This window comes from Schistocerca americana, chromosome 1, assembly GCF_021461395.2.
Source record: "Schistocerca americana isolate TAMUIC-IGC-003095 chromosome 1, iqSchAmer2.1, whole genome shotgun sequence".
Classification (NCBI taxonomy): domain Eukaryota; kingdom Metazoa; phylum Arthropoda; class Insecta; order Orthoptera; family Acrididae; genus Schistocerca; species Schistocerca americana.
This window is the reverse complement of record NC_060119.1, coordinates 660,060,464-660,085,810: the sequence shown is the minus strand read 5'-3', so window position 1 is coordinate 660,085,810 and position 25,347 is coordinate 660,060,464. Positions and strand designations below refer to the sequence as shown.

Genomic DNA, 25,347 nt, shown 5'->3' with positions numbered 1-25,347 from the left:
AAGACTGCAATATAAGGAAGTGGTCAGTGACATATGGATATTTGGATCATGATTAGATAACGAAAATGGTTAAGGTGACCACTTGCGATAAGTGGGAAATCCAAGTTCAAATCCCAGCCCAGGACAAACGTTCATGTAACATTTGACTAACACATCTAAACCCACTGCAGCTGATGTCATGAAATTCGTATTCAGCAAAAATTTTGAATATAAGAAATAGTAGTAAATAAAATATTCAACATGGACTGTCCGATAAAATTTCAGTAAAACTGCTGGGATATCCATTACTTGCTGCTATGATAGTTGGTTCAGAGTTTTCTGGCCATTCTGAGGTGTAGAGATTAGATTAGATTCAGTTTTTGTTCCATAGACCCAAAAAATGAGAAGATTCTCATAGGTGTGGAACATGTCAGAAAGTATAACATAAAACATTTGAATATAATGCTTACTACCCTGATCATTTGTCAGGAGATTGTCGAAATAGGTGAGTACAATGTGGTAAACTGGAGCGGCTAATATTTACAGAATTAACACCCTGCCAGAATGAAACATTGTAATGCAATATTAATAAAATTATCATATACAAAATACCTAACCTTTACTGTTGTGACTAAGAGACTTAACAGTCTCTGTTAAGGTATTCATCTACAGAGTAGAAGGAGTTGCCTACCAAAAAGTCTTTCAAACTCTGTTTAAACTGTGCTTTAACTGAAACCAAGTTTTTAATGGTTGCTAGCAGTTCCTATTGAAAATGTGTGTTCCTGAATATTGGACCCATTTTTGGACCAAGGTAAGTGATTTTAGGTTGTTACATAGATTGTTCTTATTCCTAGTGTTGATGCTATGTATTGAGCTATTGTTTGGAAACAGATGCATTACTTGCAACAAATTTCATTAAGGAATAAATATACTGAAAAGCAGTGGTTAGAATCGAAGTTCCTTAAACAGGCTTCTACATGACGTTCTTGAATTTACACCACAAATGATTCTTATCGCAAGCTTTTGGACATTAAAAACTTTTGCTCTGTTTGACAAATTGCCTCAGAACATGATCCCATAAATAAAATGAAAGTAAGCAAAGTATACAAGTTTTTTTTATATTTATATCTCCTACACCTGACATAATTCTTACTGCAAATACAGACCTGTTTAGGCACTTAAGCAATTCTGTGGTATGCCCTTCCCAACCGAATATATTATCGAGTTGTAAATCCCAGAAATTTAACACTGTCAACCTCTTCAACCTGCATGTCTTTATATGTTATAGACATGCTGGAAGGAAGTCTCTTACAGGTTCTGAACTGCTTATAGTAGGTCTTCTCAAAGTTTAATGAGAGTGAATTAGGTTTAAACCATTTATCAATGTCAGTGAAAATTTGATTAGCAGCTATTTCTAAATCTGTACTTGACTTGCTACTTATTGCAATGTTTGTATCAACTGCAAACAAAACAAACTTAATGTATGGCACTGTTACTGATGAGAGGTCATTAATGTACACAAGAAAAGGCAATGGAACCTTGAGGAACTCCACATGTAATTAATTCCTAGTCAGATGAAGACTGACTGCTTACTTCACAGGTATTTCACAACTACGCCTTTTGTTTCCTGTTAAATACATACCAGTAATATTCTGTGAAACACTGATGATCTGCTTCACATGTGTAAACTGGTGAAATTACTCTAAGCTACTCTGTTTAAGTGCTTGCTATTGGATTCATGGTGTATTCACATGGTGATGAGTGCGGAACCTCTTTCTAATTAAAATTAAAAGCAATGAAAAAAAAGAGAAAATAAATTACGCTTGATACAGTAACTTAATAGATATAGTCAGTACTGTTTGATCTGAAATAATCTGAGCTGGCAAATACTGCCAATTTAGTTAATGTATACCTTGACTTATTTCCTGTTCCTGAAGGCTTCCCTTGTTGATGAGTTTTACATAACATGATGTATGGATGAATTAATGTGTGTGTGTGTGTGTTAAGCTATACGAATATGTTACATTTTATCCTCTGTGACAATTTATTCCTTGATTCAGTTCTGAAGCTCTATGTTGTCCTACTCAAATATACCAGTAATAAGCTGTGAAACTGATGAACTGCTTCACATGTGTAATATAGAAACATTCTGAGAGCACAGAATTTATTGGTGTGTTAGATCAGTATACAACTGATCTAACATGCCAATAAATTCTGTGCGCTCCGCTTCTAAGTGATCTCCTGTAGCTAATTCTGCAGATTTGTAGATTTATTTAATGAAGGAGCTCTCTGGTAGTAGTGAAACTACATTTAGTCACTTGTGTAGCTATAACAACTATACTGTAGAGCAGCCAAAATGGCAACAGAGGGGGGCTAGTTAATTCTTTATTACTAGTCTGTGTCATTTACCAGTCATGACTGGACAGACTGTATCAGGGTTACATATATAAGATTTGGTTACAATTTTATACAACATACAGAAAAATATTCACAGTAAGGGCAGATATAACATATTAAGACAATATTATTGTGTCCATTCACTTTGGTCAATACTGAAAACTTCTCCGAGAGAGATATAGAAGATACACTCCAGGTATCACTTTGGTTGGTGTCTTGTATAACCAAGGGCGGTTTGTGGCATTCGGCATGGCTGGTTTCGACTATTAGTACTTTACTTTCTGATCAGTAAACATACCTGCCAATGTTCTCTGTTAAATTCAAACCTCTCTGCAGTATCTCATTTCAGTGAGAAAATTTTGTACTGTTGAAGCATTATTACTTTTGGATGCATATGCTGAATTTGGTCGCCTCTGTAGTGTTACTTCCAAGTCATAGCCCATGTGCCAGTACAAAGATTCATAACAACACTATGTTCTATGATGACTCACAAGTCCTCCAGAAGAAAGGCACAGCATCTCTACGCAAAACTTGCTGAAATAACTTTCGAAACTTCATCTTTCATACCTAGAAGTCTGGAGCTATGTAATGGACTGTTTACAGTTTTAGTCTACTTGTGCTCACCTGATTCACCTTAACTGTTTGCTCTAGATGTTTTTTCTATAGACTTAAATGAAAAAGCAAATAATAATAATAATAATAATTTAGTAACAGATAATAACTTTTCGTCTTAGAACTCAAACCTTAATTCACAACCACAAATTAAATGTATCATCAGTAAGAATATCGTTTGCATCATGATGATTCATCAGGCTATCTCAAAGATCTACTCCACAAAAATGAGCCTGAAATGCATTCATAGTACTGTAGTACTAAAATTACTTTGTTTTTAATCCCGAGAATTTAAAGGATACGGGCGTACGAAAAGAAATACTATGAATGCGGCTTACAGATTTAACTTCTTAAGAAAACCACTGCGTGGCCTTCGTGGTGCCTGTGAGAAGTAGAGAGATCGAGAATACTATAGGACACGATTTATGACCATCACAAATTCTTGTTAATCGTGACAACAACATTTTAACAGAGTTAAAAGAGCGAGACATTGTGTATTAAATACTTTATGCATTCTGTGACATTCAGAAGAAACAATGGAAACTATTGTTCCCATACATATCGTTAATCCAACAACAACAAGCGATAAGATAAAGTACCTTACCACCAGTTACCTCCAACGTCCACCTCTCACGATCGGCTAATTCTGATGTTTACAAACAGTGGCTAACAACTGGACGCCGGCCCCCTACATGACAGTATCGAGAGCTCGAGACCCGTCAAAGATGTGTCAGTGTGTCACCGCAAGCGATAGAAGCCTGTAGCGGATACGACGGCTGTGTAAAACCAAGTGTGGAACAGGCCTTGGCCCAAGGACGGCTCATTATCATGACTAAGGTCATTTAGGGATGTTGCTGTCGTTTGTAAATTATTTTCTTCCATACAAAATAGTGCTAACACCACGCAGAAAAATTATTCCATTTGTAATTCAACCGGCCGAAGAAACACTGCTGCTTATGAAATATAATTCCTTAAGATTAGTCATGCACTTAAGCATAATAACAAGATTAGTTAATTAGACTTCACGTGTAGTTTTCTCAAATTAGCAGTAGTAATTTGACGGTCTTCAAAATATCTCTTGGCCTCAGTGAAGATGCGTAACAAATGCAGATCTAATCTATAAGTAAATCGAAAAATAACACTCATTCAATTCGCTGAAATAGTGATTATTTTATTCGTCTCCGATATTACCTAACAAATGCATCATTGTTGTCATATGGGATATTTCCAATATTACGAGATCTTTGGTAAGTGATAACGTTGGCTGTCTTTTGTGTTTATTTACAGTTGTGGTAAATATTATGAAAGATTGTGTCGTCTGCTGCGGAGGAGTTCTTATTGTGTTGAATATGGGGATTATTCATTGATTTTGTTTAATTATACTTACTTACGGTGACATGGCGAGTGAGATAAATCACTTTAACGCATGCACTATCATGAGATCTCAGAAGACTCCATTGAAAGCTAACGTGAGTGATTCTCTGTTTTACGGGGAAGTTGTATGTAGGTAACAGCATGAGTATAATTTGGTACAGGTCGAAGATTGAATTTATCTTTCTCAGGTACTCGAATGCCGGGTTTGCGAGGACGTTTTCGGCTTGCAAGGAGACAAAGTACCTCGATTGTTGCATTGTGGTCATACGGTATGTCATTCTTGTCTCCTTCGCCTTCCTTTGAGAGATAATGTCATACAGTGCCCCTTTGATAGACAGCCAACGCCTGTTGGTGAGTATCCTTCACTGTTGTGATTATAAATTCATACTTAGAATACTTAACTATAGTTTCCAATTCACAGGAAATTCCGGAGTCTGGGGCTTAAAGAAGAACTTCGCATTGTTAGAACTGCTGGAACGACTGCAAAATTCACAAGAGCGGGGAAATCTTTCATTTAATACCGATTTACTTGAGAAGGAACGTCAGGTTAGTTAGATTTTTCTGACGTGATTTATTTGTAATTTACCACATACAGGTGTAACAGATTTTTGTTCAGTTCATTTTTTCAGCATATCAACCACAGTCAGTTGTATTCTCATAGTTATTAAATACAGATTTGAATTTTTCAACCACTTAAAATAGGCTAACAATTTTCCAAGCCATTTCTGTACAATTAAAATTATTTTCCACTCCAGTACGCATTTGACCAAGAGAAAATTGAAACAATCCATAAATCAGATTTGCTGAATACGCGCCTTAATTTGAGTAGTAACGCTCATTGTACATGTAGTTTTTTTTTATATAGGAATATAAACTACAGTTGCTACCTGGCAATGCTGAAAGGTGATCACTCAGGGAGCTCAATAACTACAGGCTCCATTTGATTTAAGAAAATCTGAATTACCCAAGTGGCACCACGACTCCTCAGTTACTATAGGCTTTGGGCACTCGTGTGTGACCACCATTATTCCTGATGGTGAAACGTACTCGGCACCTCACTGTGAACACCTTGGTCGTAAGAATAGTCTAGACTTGCCAAAAGCCTCAAGATGTACTGTGTACATCCTAGTGATGAGGTAGATGGCTTGTAATGCTGAACAATCTGCTTCAGCCCAGTTGTATGATGTTTCTTTCTGCAATTATGTTGTCCTATTAGAGAATAGTAACATACGCCCAACAGAAAGACGCCATTACTTTCCACCTCTTTAATGCATATAGCAGCAAAAGTCAAATCTGATATTTACTTATTCCACAAGGGATTGTTTTACAATGGTATAGGATTCGTCGTAATAAAGCTATCTACTTGATAAAGTGAGCAGAGAAAATATTTTCAAGTTTTACTGTAGATGGATATTCCACAGCATTAAGCAACAGTAATACAAAGCATATATAAGAGAACATACTTTAAAATTTTAGGCTAAATGAAATGACACAGGCTGAAATAAGATAGATCCTATGCTAAGAATGCCATCCCATCACCTAGTCTCTGTAATCCATATGTTGACAATAACATTAAAGGCAGAAATTACATTTCAAAACAAATAATGCTACTTTAAATACAATGTTTTTTGCAGATAGTATAGGCTGTACCAGTTTGTGAAAAGGACAGAAGAGTATAATTTAGATATCTTCCATGTCAAAAACTAAAGTGATGGTATTTAGAGATTGTGAACCACTTATGTTCTGTATAATTACTAACAAATTGCGGAGATGTCGAGTCGCAGATTGACACTACAGAAAAACTGTCAAACAAAACTTTCAGTCAAGCAGCTCTTCATCAGAACAGAGAGAAAAAAAAAGCACACACACACACACGACCACCATCTCTGGCTGCCAAGGCAGCATACGATGATAAAATGAGTATACAGCTACAGAAATTCTAGTACTGTATATGTGGCACACTTTAGTGGCATTTCAAAAATATCAGGTAGGCCTAATATACAGTACTTAAATTATAGAACATAATGGCAGTTTGCACTCACCAACATTATTGTATGGACATTTAACTAAAAATCATATTAAAAGGATAAAAAGTGTAAAGATGTTTACATTTCGCTCTGCTACACTTATTTTTATCTGCATTTTAATTTATACTTTTCTGTCTGGATACTTTTACCAGATAGAATTGCACACGTAAAATAAAGCTGCCAAAGACAAGTCTTGTCAGGCTGGCAGTTTTCAGGGCTGCCAAGTGGGATTACTCAAGTTAAGGTAAAAAAGATTCAAGACATGGTGAACCATATCCCTGGCCAGCTTCTCAAAGTTGTTGATATACATTCCATAGTCTTCTCTAGATCTGAACAGGCAGTTTGTGCCTTGCTGGATGAAAAATGACACTTGGTAATCAGCAATACATGAGCAACTTGATATGAAGAGAAATGAAGATACCAGGAAAGAATGATACATATTTAATCTGAAAGAAGAAACAGTGACAAACAAAAGAAACCAGCATGTGATAAGAAAGAGAGAAACCAAAACACTAAAGTCACTTATGAAGTATAAACCAAAACAAGGGAGAAAGAAACTTTGAAGGTCAAAGAAGACAAGGGCAAAGCAAAACACTAGAGTGCGGAGCAAACCAGAGGGGGTTTAATATTTTTTTTTGTTTTTGTTGGTGATAAAATTTTGTGCCACCACCAGGATTTGAACCAAATACCTCCACATTGAGTGCCATTGTACTATTATATATCAGCAGTCTCAACTACTGTGTCATGTTTTCAATGTAGGGTATACTCTTATTTACTTATCACGTGAGGTCAGTAGGTATTCGAGAACCTCATTAACCAACTCTCCATCCTTTTGTCCTGCTTGTGGACATAAGTGTACAAAATTGACTTAGCAGATCTAATTCAAGCTCGCCCAGGAGTTTTAAGTTTACAGAGTGCCCCTAAATAAGGAAGGTTTGTGCTTTAATTTTTCTGCACTAATGTTGCCTGTCCATTTTTCTCTACTACATTTGCTTTTATCTGTACTGTAATGAATACTTTCCTGTCTGGATCTCTTCACCAAACATAACAGTTCTTGTAAGATAAGTTTGCCAAGGAGATTCTGTTAAGCTGTCAGCTTACATTATAAGTTAGTGGGGTTGTCTGAACAAAAGAAATAAGGAGTCAAAACATGGTGAACAGTATCACTGGCCAAATTCTCAAAGATGCTAAGATATGTTCCATAGTCCTCTCCAGATTTTAACAGTCAGTTTGTTTCTTGTTGACTGAAGAGTGACACTAGGTAATCAGGATGTCCCTTACTGGATGAAGAATGACTCTTGGTAATCATGAATAAGTGAGCAGAGTGTTTACTGTTCGGGGATATGCCATCTGGAGGACCCTTGTCACGTATTGAGTTGGGCTGCAAGTATGTAGTAGCCCACTGATATGCAGTTAATGAGAGCTTAAGAAAGTACTGTTAGGAGCTTCAAATTCAATAAATCAATCACCCAGATCCTTACAAGCACAGCAGTTTGTAGGTGGTCCTTATCACATAGGCACCACGTCATCCATAATGTCCATATCAAAACAGATATGCTTTGGGACAACACATGAGACACCTCAGACAGTGGTTGAATATTTTGTGAGAGCTATCAATACAAGAAACCAAATTTCCTTGCCATTGACAGCTATAAAAGGGCATCCATTGATTTCTGTTCTGTTAACAACTAGCAGCTTCATTGTTCCTATTCTTCATATCTAATTGAATCAGCGCTTTCCTAGGCTCACAAGACAAAATAGTAATCACCCCTTTAAAGCGTATGCCGATGGCTTTGGAGCACTGTAGATGATGAAAACTGGTATCAAGAAGTCACATCACTTGCCACCACTGATGTAAATCGTGATGGTTGTGTGTACACTAATAGCCAAAACATTATGGCCACCAGCCTAATAGCTTATCAGGTTTCCGACAGTTTATTGGTAGGTTGGCAGAGGTATGCAGCATTAGATATCTGTGTACAAGTCATTATGTAATTCGTATAAATAATGGACCACTGATTAGCATATGCGGTGATGGCTCCTGATAGTGACCCAGATGGGTTCCATAGTGTTTACATCAGGCAAATTTAGTTCCTAAGACATCAACAAGAGTTCACTATAATACTCCTCAAACCACTGTAGTATGCTCTGGCTCTGAGACACAGACAGTTATACTACTGAAAGATGACATCTCCTTGGCAGACTTTCACAGCCGTCAGTATGTCATCTATTACTACCCTGATAACTTCGTTGTTGAGCACTCGCAAGCACCAAAACACACACACACAGTCAGTTACAACCACAGGTCTCATGCAAATACAGGAAAATGTCTCCCATAGCATTTTACTTCACCCACCACCATACGTCCATGAGGAACTGTACATTTCGAGCCACCATTCAACTCCATTACTGCATTCATGGAGATGACCATGAACATAGTGTAGCAAAAATGTGGTTCACTCAAAGAGCTGACACATTTCCAATGATCGATGGTTGAATCCCAATGGTCACATGCTCACTGCAGTCGTAATTGATGATGTCATTAGGTTGACATGTGAACATGTAGGGGTGTTCTGCTGTGGAGCTCCATATTCAACAAAGTACAATGAACGATGTGCTCTGAAACAATTGTGCTTGCAGCAGCATTGTGCTCTTTTGTTAAAGATGCAACAGATCACCATCTCTCCTACCTTACAGAGCAAACAAGCCTCCGAACCCCAAATTCTGCGCAGAGTCATGGACATCCAACCATTTAGCACCTAGTGGTTGTTTCATTGTCCTTCTACCTCTTTCCACAGATGATCACGACAATAGCAAGTGAACATTCGACCAGCTTCACCATTTTCAAGGTGCTCATTCACAGTCTTTGCATAATAATAACCTACCCTTTGTCAAAGTCACATATCTCAGTGGATTTCCCCATTTGCAGCCCCCTATCTTTGCTAGGCTGATCCCCCATTTATCTGCAGCACCACCAGGCGGCATCCAATTTCATGGTGGGAAATTGTCATAATGTTTTAGCTTATCAGTGTATGTTGTAATCATTTATAGGGAATTGGCAGAGTAACATGTTTCAACATGTTTGAATATGATCATGACTTCTGCATGAATGAAACTGGCAGATTTGTTGGCATATCAACATGGACTATTCATTATGTCAGAAGGTATAGTGTAGTATATGGCATAAGAGCAGTGTTTGTAAAAATATGCTTATGGGCAAGGGCTGTGGACAAGTGTCACCCCTCATGGAGGGCAGTTTGCCTCAAATGCAACAGGAATTGCTGCTGCCAGTAAATGGAGGTCCAACTCAACCATTTCCCAAGCAAGCATTCAGTGGAGATTTGGAGTGAAGTTCCTCACAAAGGGCTATTCTTCACAGTGACACATAAAGCTTTACATCTTCAGTTGTCGAAACAACACAGAAACTGAACTGTGGTAGGTTTTTTACCACACGATTGTACTGAGTCCATCTCATCAGCATTTGTTCTGCTGTCATTTGCTATACAGCCAACTGACTGTGTTACGTGTTAGAAAAATTGGACCATTCTGGAAGTCTGAAAGGTGGCAAAAAGCTGCGTGTGCCCATCCTCAGGGCATGCTGTGTTATGATCTCCACTTGGAAAGTTCCAATGACCTTAGGCACACCCAGTAGCTATCATGTACTCACACCATTCTTCATCCGTAGGAATGCCCTTTTTTTTTTTACTGGAAATAAGCTCACATAAAGATGAAATTCCATTTTGTTCAACATCTCCCACAAGAACGAAAATGCTTAAGTATCAGTGTGGTAGTATTCTGTCGAGGTGTTGATGGTGTACCACTTTCCATTCCCATCAGTGTATGTGGAAACCATTTGTGTGAGAGTAATAGCACCAAGTGGTAGGAAGTAAGATTTTCATGTAATGATAGCTGTTTGCAAAACTGTAGCATGATGTGTCGTAGAATATTACCCCGACTAAATCAAATATGTGATATTGAAAATGTATTAAGAAAGGAATAGCATACATATTCTAGTTGCCTGATGTCATTTTAGTGTGTTCCAGATGTGATAAAAGCTTGAGAAGATTGTGTATTGGTTTTGACACAGTAACATTCTTTAAAGAATGTTATTCAATGAATTGAGAATATTGTGCCAAATATTCATAGCCATACATATTATGTACCTTCTCTGGTTGGAAAGAGAAAACAATAGTGTAGTATTGAGACTGTGAGATGTAACCTGATCCCTTAGACATCAGAGCATCGAGACGAGTGTTAAAAGTGCCCACACTGTATATGAAGTAAAGACATTTGAGCTATCCTTACATGTATTCAATGTTTGCATTATAATAAGAAATTGGCAGGTTCGTTAATTTCATTTTCCTTTACATACATACAATGTACTTTTTTTCAGAGTGTTACTCATTCAGACTTGTATGCATGCAACAGAGCTGGTGTTGCTGTACTGTTCAATCAGAACATTAAGCTAACATACTTGTACTATATTTCACCGTTTTATCTTAAAACTCAACATTAATAAGACCTACTTATACGTGGAATGTATTTCTGAAGTAAAACTATTACATGACTGATCATTTATATGTATTTTTCGGTGTTTATGAGCTGTGTGTTTCATATAAAGTCTTGCTTCTTGCTTTGCAGTTATCAGTTAGTTGTGATGAGAATGAACAACATGTTGCTGTGCTGTACTGCACAATTTGCACCACACACCTCTGTGAAGAATGTGCAGAGCAAACACATGCAACCCGCACTTTGGCAAGACACAAGCGTGTGCCACTTTCTGAGAAACCACCTGAGCATCCAAAATGTCCATCCCACCCATCGCATATTGCTGAGTTTGCATGCCTTGAGCCTGGGTGTCAGGCCATCCCAGGCCCACTTATGTGCTTTATTTGCATAGATTATGGACGCCATAAAGACCACAAGGTGAGTGTGACATCTTCAAATCATCATTTCACTTTAGATAGAGTATTAATTTAGCATGCCACAGCAAGCTGCTGGTTCATGGAAAGTTGTTACGTTTTGGAACTCCTTACTGAAATCTACTTCTTGTGTTGCATTCTTGGATTCCATAAAAATTTCCAGATGTATATTGTAGATAACATTTAGTTTTAAGTAGAGGCACCCTTTGCACGAATTGTATGGTACTCATTATCATTTAATATGCTGTGATAATTAAAGTAACAAAAGAAAACAGCATTGTCATAAAGTGTTTGTAGTACTTTTCAGACCTGGATATCCAACAGAATTTAAACGCTTTGAATTTTCTCACAAACTAGTCTAATGTTGCAGTGATAATTGTGTTGTTTTTATTAGCATAACCTACCACTCTTTCACCTTTGGCAACGTTTGCTAACTTAAAAAAATGCCTAGTTGCACTGCGATTTGGAATCCATGTTAAACGGCGAGTTCCCCTGTAACTGGCTGTTTAAGTCAGTACTAAGGTCAGACAAAAGTAGGAGCACAGATTACTATATGCACAAAATAAGTTGTCACTCAGTGTGGTGACTGGTTGAGGAGTGACTGTAAGGGCATTTCCCATCAGCCACTGCCCCGAGTGTCAACTTAGTTTGCACTTTTAGTAGATGTAGATTTTCTCCTGAAATACAGCATAAGGAAAAGCGTTACATTCAGAAAAGCTCTCCCCCTGAGCCACTTATTATTTTTAATTGTGAGAATAGTGACAAAGACTGGTTATACTCCTACTAGATAATAGCCATGTGTGGCTTTATTTTAATTGCTGCCAAATGAGTGCAATAGATCACGTAAACAATGCTGTGTGCCCTGCCAGTTGGCAATAAGTTAATTAAACTGCCGTTTTTCACAGTTTGTTAGTAGATCCGATATTAAACTGCCGTTTTTCACAGTTTGTTGGTAGATCCGATTTCTTAAGCTTTGTTTAATTACTTTGTTGAGGTAGATCGCTGTCACCCGAGCAATCTGTAAAAGTAGACAGGCTGCTCAAGGGGACGACCTGAACCTCGTCAAAAATTTATGGTGCTAGTTTGGCTAGCGGAGCCAAGCGTCACCAAGGCTCTATATTTTCCTTACTCATTAGTTTAAGGCACGAATTGTACAGATTAAGAGTAGGCAGATATAATGTCCGAGGAAACATGTAGTACTGAGAACCGATGTCACAATAATTAAAATTCGTTGAGATTTCCCATAAATGTAATTGTAATCAAATCCGCATACTTCCTTAGCATAGAGAGTCAAAATAGTACTACTATATTTGCAAAACATCATACACAAATAATTGAGAAATGTGAAATTCCGCGGAGTTCAATGGTGCTGCCATCTAGCGGAAGCACGTATAACTCCTTTCGTCTGGTTCTCCAATATGTAGTTTCCATTGAAGAAAAGACCCATTCCAATCTTCTCGTTGCAATGACCAGCCGCGTGTGTTTAAATAGTTCTAAACATTCTTCAATAGTAGGGTATATACCAGCAAAGATTAATTCTTATAAGAACACTCCAAACAAATAAGCGTTTCAGATGGCAAGTTGGTTGAACCTCGCAATCAGTTTGCGCGTGCTGCTTTCCGTCGTGGGAATTGCGTGATTGCCGTGACAGGACATTAGTTTAGTATTGAGAATCAAACAGATAATCTTAAAGCCTGCCAGAGACACCACAATGTGGAAAATGTATGATATGGAAGTATAGTATTGGTAGTACACGACGAAGACAGACTAACCGCTAAATGTGGCAAGAATAAAGAGGAAGACTTTAGACGATACTTTTTCTACATACCAGTTCAAAAGTTCGGTCTGACAGCATATTGCATACAGAGAACTGAGGAGAAGGATGAAGTGTAGATGAAATAAGAGTAAAACGGAATCACGGTTTCGTCGTATTTCAGGAATGTGTTTCAAATTTGCAGTAACTGCAATAATGATCTTTCCGTACATGAATTATTACTTTTGCAGTGAAAATACCAATTAGAAGCGTCTTGTCAAGTCAGACGATTTCGGAATTTTACTTCACGAACTACAGACGGTGAAACAAGTTTTTGTTAGCCCAAAAGTCCGAACTTGTACCGATTAGAGAGTAGCTATATTCGAGGTGAACCATTGTTTCATTAGCCGAAAATTTAGTGGCAGTGAATGAATAGCCAATATAATGTTACTTTCTGGGAGAATGATTTATAGATGTTTAATTCTACCCTGCCCAGAACTGCGATAATATTTTCGCTCATAATAGTGACGGAATTGTATGTTGTTAACTGGCGAAATATAGTCGCCTCCCGTTAAGCACTGAGTCCCAAGCTGAAATCTTGCGCGAAACATCTTGACCATAGAATTAACTCCCCGTTATTCGAAAATATTTCTGTCTGTGACACTTAGTTCCGACACTGGTAATTGAATTCTTTTATTCGCACGGGTTAATCACTAAGGAATATGCGATCCAAACTGCCCATATAACTTTACAAATTGATAACGAAACAAAACCCCTATTCTCACGATTAGCAGAACAGCTTTCCTTTTTTAAAAAAACTACGAGTGCCCTTCGCCCTGATTTAGTCAAGGGTGTGTTACTTGTAATTTGTGCGTTACACCCAGTCCCAGTTATCAAAAAATCTGATATTGAGTGCTTGGATTTCAGAAAATATACATCTGCACTGTTATTTCGTTACATGTGAACTTCCTTTCCATTGTTGCACATTAAGATGTTATAAATAAAAATTAGTATATGGAATATTATTTTTATTTGATTGGGATGCATATTATCACAGTAACTGAGTGTCAGTTATAGGAAATGCTTAATAATGAGTCCTGTGAAGTGAAGAGTTCTCAGCTGGTATCAGTCACATTAGACACTGAAACCATTCTGTGAAATAAATGTATAACATTACCTTTTATTTTCTTGGGGGCAAAAAAAAAAAAACATAGATGACATGACTGAGAAGAACCTACAGAATGACTTCATTTATTCACGACTAGTTCCAATAATACTCTCGGATTCTAGTCAGTGTAAACCTGTCACTCCATGTGAATGTGACCTGTTGTATGTGGTTCAGACTGATCAGATAATTAAGGAAAGATGCAAAGAACATTAATAACACACTTGACTACTACTACTAAGCAAACCAGCTGTTGCTAAGCACTGCCTCAGATATAATCAGGAAATGAAATTTTGTGGGACACTGTAATTAACCCTTAAAATTTCCATGAGTGTGCTCTTTGCAGCTTTTACACCGCAATTAGTATTACATTTTTATCCTTAGGAAAAATAATTTTTATGTAATTGCTAACTGCATTATAATCAAGAAAACACAGCATGACATTACATGTCTCTGTACAAATAATCTTTTATTTATTCCTTGCCTTCACTATTAACTATCATTGTCATTATAAGGTGCCATATTATTTGTTTCCTTCATGCGTTTTTGTAATTATATCACTTTATTGCACTGATTCACATGAAAAGAAAGTGCAAGAGAACAAATTAGGAAAGGGAGTGCTCGTAAACTCCCACGCCTGTTTATGATTGTGAATAAATTAGTCAACTTCCATCTGCAGCTCATTTTCACATTGCACAAATTTTGTAGCTGTGACACTATGTTTCTTTCTTGTAATATTTCTTACATTTTACACTTTCTCTTTTTATTCTGTTGTTTTTATGCCTGCCACATATGTAACAAATTCCATACTTTGTGAGTACCTTGGTCTGCTCTTTTTTGTGACTAAACTTGGTCAAGAAGGCATAAATATCTTGGGAAGTATTTGAAGTAACACTCATTGATACAAATGTTCTTCCATCAAGCCAAGAACAAGATGTTAAAAAAAGATTCGTCTTCTTTCTTTAGTACCAATGTTGTTGAATTTGAAAGTAATGTTTGCATTTATCCCAGTAATATCAAGGTATCTAGGAAATTGCAAGTGGCCATTTTTTCATAATTCTGGAAGTGCTGTTTGATGAGCACGTATGTTCTAGTGTCTACTCCTTTGGTAAATTTCAGTCCAGATTCACTCTCGATTTCTTAGTCTCTTGACGTATTACATTTGTACTGTGCATTGTTGATAAAAAAAAAACACAGTTTTGTTCTTTTTAGGAACAGTTGCGGCCATACAAAAATCCTCTTGAAATCCAAAGAGGCATGATTATTTAATTTTATTTAATTTATTTTAATTTTATTCATGATTCCCGAGGTAGTCAGTCCTTTGCTGAGGGGATTTTCAGCCAGATGGCAGTTACTGTAGTAATTATCAGTTGTACAATTTCTGATTGTTTTCTCAGTTGGTATCACTGATGTTTGTACAGTGGCATCAAGCTCGTTAGACTTCACTTAGGGCCCTGGCACCTGCTTGTTACAGTAAATTTCAAAGTTTAGAGTATAAAATGTTCTGGCATCACACAAGGCATAAATCTTGATCCCATATTTTGCAGGCTTATTAGGGCTGTACTGAGTGATCAAGACACTTGTCAACAAATTCTTGACCTGAGCCTCAAATAGGTGCTAGTTTATCGCTTTGTTTTCTCTCATTCTGGTTGCCCAGGTATTAAACATAAGTGCTCGAAGCAGAAAGTGAAAGGTGTATAGTTGAAGAGAGCTCACTAAACAATCATTCGTGTGCTATCTGAATCTAACAGTTCTCAGCAACTTGTGTGTCCTTCTTTTTTATATGTATTAGATATAGTGCACAAAAATAGCCTTTATCTCTGGTTTTGTGGTGTCTGCAGTATTGTTCTCTGAAATACTGAACCTCAGTTCTTTTACTGTTTTGAATGGGTCAGTTTGTATTTTCCACAATGTTGTCATCATCTCATCAATAAGAAATGGGTGAAACACGTCAATTTCTTTTTCTGTAATTTTAGCACTTCTTTTGGACCTGGAAAAACTTTTAGGATATTCTTGAATTTGATTTTAGAAGAAGGAGGAAGTGGTCCATACATCCAAAGAGGATTTTCTTCTTTTCCTATGTAAGAATGGTAATCATCTGCTTGTTGTCACTCCTTTCCAGCCATGTGGACATCTGTTCCCTCTGTTGATTGTTCAGTCACTACTGTGTTTTTTGGTCTTCAATTACTTCCTCTTCCAATTCAAATTCACATGAATCCAACAATTCTGATAATTCTTCTTCTGAAAATTCTTGTAATACTTCCTCATAGTCTTCATGATGTACCATTTCACAGTGTCTCTAAAATGCCTATTTTTCCTCCATTTCCACACTATTATGAGACTTAATGAAACCTGTTTGTAAAAGTACCAGAACATATTGTTGCAAAATTATATCAGATATTTTTAAAATAATGAAAATTGATATGAGAACTTTGATACAGTATGAATATTCATTACATACTAAAATAAAGGAAAAGCTATTCAGAATCATGCAACACCCAGAATTGTCTTGGTCTTGAATGTATCAATCAGCTACTTCAACAAGACCATGACTTCCTAAAATCATGCACACCCAGTATTATCCTGGTCTTGAGTTTATCAGTCAGGCCATGACTTCCTAAAAACATACAACCTGAAATGAAATCCATCTGTCCGAGGTTTTGGCCACCATACCTAAAATAACTTTTTGTCGCCCTCCCAATCTCCGCAATACCCTTGCCAGATCCTATGCTCCTTCTGTGCCCATCTCCCTACCCTATGGCTCCTACTCCTTTGACTGTCCTTGCTGCTAGACTTGCCCTATGCACCCTTCTACCACCACGTATTCCAAACCTGTAACTGGCAAAACATATACTATCAAAGGGAGAGGCACCTGTGAAACGACATGTCATATACCAGCTGTTATGTAAATGCTGTTCAGTCTTTTGCATAAGTATGACTACCACCAAATTATCAGTAGGGATGAATGGGCGTAGGCGTAGGGTGCACATTGGCAACAGGCAATATCGTGTTGCAGAGCATGCTCTACAATGTGACAATCATGACCATGGTGCCTGTTTCACCACACGTGCCATCTGGATTCTTCCTCCACACACCAGTTTCTCAGAACTCCACAGGTGGGAACCAGCACTACAACATGTCCTTGATTCTCGCCACCCATCTGACCTTCATTTATGATAATTCCTTCCATCTCAGCATTTGTTGACAGTAACTACTCCTTTCTTTACTCCATTTTAGTTTTCAACATTTTTCATTTTCTGACTTGTCTATTTTTCAGTGACTGCCCTCCCACCTCTGTTACATACAATGCATTTAGCTTTTCTCTCTTATTAACTTGTCCACGATGTTTTAGTAGTAATCTTTGTCGTACATATTACACAGTCTTCTACCTTTAAGCTCTCAGGTTTTCAAATCTTTTCTGGTGCAGTCCCCAACAATCAGTCTTTCCTTCTCATCCCATCCGGTAAGTCTCCCCTACCTAGGATTCAGGGTGACTTTTCTGAAATGTACCCCTTTCCCTCTCCCTTCCCATTCAACTCTTCTGCCAGAAGAAGGAGCCACTGACTCCGAAAGCCTGTAAACATTAAATACTTGTGTGTGTGTGTGTGTGTGTGTGTGTGTGTGTGTGTGTGTGTGTGTGTGTGTTTTCCCCTGCCGCCAGTTGGTGAGTGGATTTTTTTTATCTATCCATTTCTATTATATTATCAATAACTGATTATTTTCGTTGCCATAAAATAAAAGAAAGATTGCCTTGAAGCAAAAGAAACTTGCAAGTATAGAAAATACTTACATCACAAGGCACACGGCAGCAAACACACCACAAACACAACAGTCACATTCCTAACAAGAATAGAGACCAAACTGCTGTAAGAATTAATTGTACAAATGTAGTAAGTGATAACACATGTTATGAATAAAAAAATCATATTTGGACGTGCACTCAACTCTAACACTATCTGTGAGACTAACAAAAAACTAAGTCCTATGGTTAACTGCTAGGCGCACTCACCAAAGGGCTAAGGAGCTCACTGAAATAAAGATGTTAGAAGACCTAAAAAACTCTGGATGTCACATTAAACACCTTTCACCTGTCTATTTTCCAACCTTATTTTGTTTGGCAACCAGTTTCAACATTTTAATACATCATCTTCATGCCGCAGATTGATGTGTAGGAAGATTCCACCTCGGTTGTGATGAATGCAGGGGCCAGCAATACCGGTATTAGTAGATTTTTGTTATAGCAATCACTTCAACCCTCTTCTGCGGACTGTTAGATTGGTTGATCACAGCCGAGGTAGAATTTTCCTACACATCTGCTGGGGGCCTAAAGATGGCATAGTAAATTGCTGAAACTGGTTTTATATTACATTTAATTGAAAAATTCAAGATAATTATGGAATCTAATATATGAAATTGGTGAAAATAATTAATATTTTATTTTAATTTAAAATATAAAGTACGTGACTAGATTACAAGATTTTCAGAAGGTGAGCATAAAGTAAAACGTCCTCCCCCTCTCACCCCTCCTGGTATTGCGAGGGTTAGACAACATATACTGAAGAAGCATACCCATTTTGCCATTAAAAAATTTGTGCTTTATAAAGCACAAAGCATTTATATTCTAGATAACATTGTCTACAATGGTACAGCCACAGACACAGAATCTGAAAATGCTGATTGGGGAAAATCAGGCAGTGTTGTGGTGAGTTTGTTATTGTCACATCTCAATAAAGATCATACCATTTATTCATACAGTTTGTATTCGAGCCCTGATTTGTTCCTATGTCTCCATGAGAAATGTAAGAATGCCAAGGGAGTAGTACTCATATACTGGAAACATTCACCACAACTGCCCAACAAACTGAAAAATGGGGAAACACAATTCAAGTCATATGGAACACTGTTAGCACTAAAATGGATAGAGAACAATGAAGTCTGGATGCTTTGCACTATAAATTGACCAGATCTAGTTGACAGTATATGTATATATATATATATATCACTGATCATATATATCACTGATCATTTTTAGCCGCTTCCCACAGGTTTTAACGCCATTATTTCTTCGTCAGACAATTGTTAGCCTCATTTTCATAATCTGCCACCACAATACCACTCCTTTTAATATACTACACGCAGTTTTTTCGAAATTTTCCCGAATTTCCCTGTCCTTTTACGTGTTTTGGCGGCAACACAACCACCTAACCTTTATGCACATCGTTGTCTACCAACCCAAGTCCAACATAGCCCAGCTGTAACCAACACCTTTTCGCCTTTTTTCATTCTCCAGTTATTTTCCGGTTCACCTTTATCTCTCCCCATATATTTTTATTTTTATTTTCATTTCACCTCATGTTACACTTTCCACCTTCTAATACCATGTCACCCTCACAACACCCCCACAACGACCCCATTAAGTTTTATTTACATTCCCTCCGCAAACATGCCTTCGCCCTAGCCAGATTACGCTCCCATATTCTATTTTCTCAGGCCTGTCTGACATTTGGCATCACCCCCAAAGGCCTCACACTTAAAGTTCCCATCTCTGGCTGCAACCCTTTCAGTCCCTATACCAGTTCCAAACTGAACAATCCATTGCCCTCACCCACCTAATCCTTCACCTACACATCAACTCAGCCAATGAACACACCCGTCAACTCCTATCCTTAATAAAAGTCCTTAATCTTTCCTCTCCCACATCCACACCGGCTGTTCAGAGCATCCTCCTACAGGCCAACCGTAAGTTAGAACAGCATGCCACCCTCCACCTCAAAAAACTATCCAATCTCCTGGTTTCCCACCTCCGGAAAGGCAACTCACTCACCCTTCACAACCTTTCCAGCAAACCTCAACCTCCTCTCATTGCACACAAACCCAGTCTCTCCCATCTACTCAATCTCCCACTTCCAGCTCCACTCCCTCCAAAACCTCAAAATTCCAAGCAACACAATCTGGAACCACAACACCCTAATTCAGTAGTTAACCTTTCCTCCAAACCTCTCTCCCAATCCAAAACCTCTGTCCTATCCAAAGGCCTCACCTTCAGCCCCACTCCCAGATTCAACCAAACAGCCCTCGTCAAAGATTTACTGTCCTACATCCGTACTCTCTGCTGGAAGTATCACTTTGCCACGAAGAAAAATGATCCTAAACCTACTCCTAATGATCCGACTCCTCAAGACACCATCCAAATTGAACCCTGCCTGGAACAGTTCCGTCCTCCGTCACAGCGGGACCCACCTCCTCTTCCTCAAAAGAATTTCTGACTTCCAGCCTTGTATCTCAATCCTTCTTAAAAAACCTTAATCCTACACCCAACATCACCACTGCTGAAGCCCAGGCTATCCGTGATCTGAAGGCTGACCGATCCATCGTCATTCTTCCGGCGGACAAGGGTTCCACGACCGTGGTACTTGATCGTCGGGAGTATGTGGCTGAGGGACTGCGTCAGCTTTCAGACAACACCACATACAAAGTTTGCCAAGGTAACCCCATTCCCGATGTCCAGGCGGAGCTTCAAGGAATCCTCAGAACCTTAGGCCCCCTGCAAAACCTTTCACCTGACTCCATCAACCTCCTGACCCCACCAACACCCCGCACCCCTACGTTCTACCTTCTTCCTAAAATCCACAAACCCAATCATCCCGGCCGCCCCATTGTAGCTGGTTACCAAGCCCCCACAGAACGTATCTCTGCCTACGTAGATCAACACCTTCAACCCATTACATGCAGTCTCCCATCCTTCATCAAAGACACCAACCACTTCCTTGAACGCCTGGAATCCTTACCCAATCTGTTACCCCTGGAAACCATCCTTGTAACCATTGATGCCACGTCCTTATACACAAATATTCCACACGTCCAGGGCCTCGCTGCGATGGAGCATTTCCTTTCACGCCGATCACCTGCCACCCAACCTAAAACCTCTTTCCTCATTACCTTAGCCAGCTTCATCCTGACCCACAACTTCTTCACTTTTGAAGGCCAGACATACCAACAATTAAAGGGAACAGCCATGGGTACCAGGATGGCCCCCTCGTACGCCAACCTATTCATGGGTCACTTAGAGGAAGCCTTCTTGGTTACCCAACTCTGCCAACCCAAAGTTTGGTACAGATTTATTGATGACATCTTCATGATCTGGACTCACAGTGAAGAAGAACTCCAGAATTTCCTCTCCAGCCTCAACTCCTTTGGTTCCATCAGATTCACCTGGTCCTACTCCAAATCCCATGCCACTTTCCTTGACGTTGACCTCCACCTGCCCAAAGGCCAACTTCACACGTCCGTCCACATCAAACCCACCAACAAGCAACAGTACCTCCATTATGACAGCTGCCACCCATTCCACATCAAACGGTCCCTTTCCTACAGCCTAGGTCTTCGTGGCAAACGAATCTGCTCCAGTCCGGAATCCCTGAATCATTACACCAACAACCTGAAAACAGCTTTCGGATCCCGCAACTACCCTCCCGACCTGGTACAGAAGCAAATAACCAGAGCCACTTCCTCGTCCCCTCGAACCCAGAATCCCCCACAGAAGAACCACAAAAGTGCCCCACTTGTGACAGTATACTTTCCGGGACTGGACCAGACTCTGAATGTGGCTCTCCAGCAGGGATACGACTTCCTCAAATCCTGCCCTGAAATGAGATCCATCCTTCATGAAATCCTCCCCACTCCCCCAAGAGTGTCTTTCCGCCGTCCACCTAACCTTCGTAACCTGTTAGTTCATCCCTATGAAATCCCCAAACCACCTTCCCTACCCTCTGGCTCCTATCCTTGTAACCGCCCCCGATGCAAAACCTGTCCCATGCACCCTCCCACCACCACCTACTCCAGTCCTGTAACCCGGAAGTTGTACATGATCAAAGGCAGAGCCACGTGTGAAAGCACCCACGTGATTTACCAACTGACCTGCCTACACTGTGATGCATTCTATGTGGGAATGACCAGCAACAAACTGTCCATTCGCATGAATGGACACAGGCAGACAGTGTTTGTTGGTAATGAGGATCACTCTGTGGCTAAACATGCCTTGGTGCACAGCCAGCACATCTTGGCACAGTGTTACACCGTCTGGGTTATCTGGATACTTCCCACCAACACCAACCTATCCGAACTCCGGAGATGGGAACTTGCCCTTCAGTATATCCTCTCTTCTCGTTATCCTCCAGGCCTCAATCTCCGCTAATTTCAAGTTGCCGCCACTCATACCTCACCTGTCTTTCAGCAACTTCTTTGCGTCTACACTTCTGCCTCGACTGACATCTCTACCCAAACTCTTTGTCTTTAAATATGTCTGCTTGTGTCTGTATGTGTGGATGGATATGTGTGTGTGTGCGAGTGTATACCTGTCCTTTTTTCCCCCTAAGGTAAGTCTTTCCGCTCCCGGGATTGGAATGACTCCTTACCCTCACCCTTAAAACCCACTTCCTTCCGTCTTTCCCTCTCCTTCCCTCTTTCCTGATGAGGCAACAGTTTGTTGCGAAAGCTTGAATTTTGTGTGTATGTTTGTGTTTGTTTGTGTGTCTAACAACCTGCCAGCACTTTCGTTCGGTAAGTCACCTCATCTTTGTTTTTTTTATATATATATATATATATATATATATATATATATATATATATATATATATATATATATATATATATATATATATATATATGGGAGGGTGCATGGGACAGGTTTTACACCGGGGGTGGTTACAAGGATAGCACCCGTTGAATTATTGTAGCTAACTACACAAGTGGATTTAGTTCATTTTGGCCTGTTTTATTTTTCCCTTTATATATATATATATATATATATATATATATATATATATATATATATATAAAAAACAAAGATGAGGTGACTTACCGAACGAAAGCGCTGGCAGGTTGTTAGACACACAAACATACACACAAAATTCAAGCTTTCGCAACAAACTGTTGCCTCATCAGGAAAGAGGGAAGGAGAGGGAAAGACGGAAGGAAGTGGGTTTTAAGGGTGAGGGTAAGGAGTCATTCCAATCCCGGGAGCGGAAAGACTTACCTTAGGGGGGAAAAAGGACGGGTATACACTCGCACACACACACATATACAGACACAAGCAGACATATTTAAAGACAGTTTGGGCAGAGATGTCAGTCGAGGCGGAAGTGCAGAGGCAAAGATGTTGTTGAATGACAGGTGAGGTATGAGTGGCGGCAACTTGAAATTAGCGGAGATCGAGGCCTGGTGGGTAACGGGAAGAGAGGATATATTGAAGAGCAAGTTCCCATCTCCGGAGTTCGGATAGGTTGGTGTTGGTGGGAAGTATCCAGATAGCCCGGACGGTGTAACACTGTGCCAGATGTGCTGGCCGTGCACCAAGGCATGTTTAGCCACAGGGTGATCGTCATTACCAACAAACACTGTCTGCCTGTGTCCATTCATGCGAATGGACAGTTTGTTGCTGGTCATTCCCACATAGAATGCATCACAGTGTAGGCAGGTCAGTTGGTAAATCACGTGGGTGCTTTCACACGTGGCTCTGCCTTTGTTCGTGTACACCTTCCGGGTTACAGGACTGGAGTAGGTGGTGGTGGGGGGGTGCATGGGACAGGTTTTACACCGGGGGTGGTTACAAGGATAGGAGCCAGAGGGTAGGGAAGGTGGTTTGGGGATTTCATAGGGATGAACTAACCGGTTACGAAGGTTAGGTGGATGGCGGAAAGACACTCTTGGTAGAGTGGGGAGGATTTCATGAAGGATGGATCTCGTTTCAGGGCAGGATTTGAGGAAGTTGTATCCCTGCTGGAGAGCCACATTCAGAGTCTGGTCCAGTCCCGGAAAGTATCCTGTCACAAGTGGGGCACTTTTGTGGTTCTTCTGTGGGAGGTTCTGGGTTTGAGGGGATGAGGAAACGAATCTGCTCCAGTCCGGAATCTCTGAACCATTACACCAACAACCCGACAATAGCTTTCGCATCCCGTAACTACCCTCCCGACCTGGCACAGAAGCAAATAACCAGAGCCACTTCCTGTACCATAAATGAAGATGGGAAACCAAACAGTACTGAGTGTGATGAACTGAAAGAGAGCACTGCAACAGCATTTACGTAGCTTATGAATTCAAATACCAAATTTGGTTTATTGCGTACTATGCCCCATCAGAACAAATAGTCCTGTCACATAAAAGCCACGTATAACACTACCGTCTGCTACTGCTATACCATAACCTCGAAGCTGGAAACAGGTTGTGAAATAAAACTATTTTGTTAAAGCAATTATGGTATACAGCAACAGAGCAGTGTTACCCCCTGAGAGGAATTTTGTTATGTTGACAGTGTTGTACCTTACGGAGGTGGCTTATCGGAAATTGATTTTTCCCACGTGGAATGTTTCCCCCTCTCTCTCTCTCTCTCTCTCTCTCTCTCTCTCTCTATATATATATATATATATATATATATATAAGGGAAAAATAAAACAGGCCAAAATGAACTAAATCCACTTGTGTAGTTAGCTACAATAATTCAACGGGTGCTGTCAATAAGACAGACATTATGTTGAATTCTGTACAGTGCATTCAAAAGACAGTCAATTAGTACAAGAAATTATTCTTTCATTTGTCTGACTTGTGTGTACTGAATACAAAAAGAATTTTTGAAATACACAAGCAGCAGAAGATACCAGTGGGGAAATTCCACTTGGAATTAATCTACCTGATGCTTGATAAATTTCATGGACAAACTTGTAAAACTGAGATCTCGTGGACACCAAAAGAAGAAACTCCAGTTTCATTGCAAAATAAAGGAGGAGATTACTTATGGTTCCTTGAAGCAATGGAAAAAGGAGAGCAGCAGAGATGATGTGTAGTGTACCCTGCTGATTCATGTTGAAAAATTACACATATAAGATGAAAATAGTGTGATGTAGCTCATTGCACACACTAAGGAAACATTAGGTTGTTTCAGTAGCTGTGTCTTTTTAAAGGAAAGGAAAATACAAATTATAAAAAGAAAAAAAATCGTGGGTTTTAACTCAGCCAGTAGCAGTCCAAAGCCTGGACCATAAATGAAGATGGGAAACCAAACAGTACTGAGTGTGATGAACTAAAAGAGAAAACAGTGAGCAGAAAGCAGGTAGATGCTCACTG

General features: G+C 39.3%; 2 protein-coding genes and 1 non-coding gene across 4 annotated transcripts in view; 1 reads left to right on the top strand and 2 right to left on the bottom strand.

The window, feature by feature from the left end:
* LOC124608316 (choline transporter-like 1) overlaps positions 1–3,747 on the bottom strand; it is a 176,501-nt gene extending 172,754 nt beyond the window's left edge. The window contains exon 1 of one of the 2 annotated variants that reach the window (XM_047139977.1): positions 3,588–3,747. The gene's annotated coding sequence lies outside the window, so the exon portion shown is untranslated. The remainder of the gene's footprint in view (positions 1–3,587) is intronic. The other variant, XM_047139976.1, reaches the window with a different exon arrangement.
* The window catches only part of LOC124608342 (E3 ubiquitin-protein ligase TRIM23-like), a 69,169-nt gene continuing 47,551 nt past the window's right edge, over positions 3,730–25,347 (top strand). The window contains exons 1-5 of the mRNA XM_047139978.1: positions 3,730–3,825; positions 4,276–4,457; positions 4,551–4,713; positions 4,784–4,908; positions 11,031–11,315. Coding sequence (XP_046995934.1) covers positions 4,386–4,457; positions 4,551–4,713; positions 4,784–4,908; positions 11,031–11,315 — 645 coding nt within the window. The 5' untranslated portion in view covers positions 3,730–3,825; positions 4,276–4,385. The remainder of the gene's footprint in view (positions 3,826–4,275; positions 4,458–4,550; positions 4,714–4,783; positions 4,909–11,030; positions 11,316–25,347) is intronic.
* On the bottom strand, positions 12,303–12,457 carry LOC124554753. Its single transcript, XR_006968433.1, has one exon. It is a non-coding gene; the product is annotated as a U12 minor spliceosomal RNA (small nuclear RNA).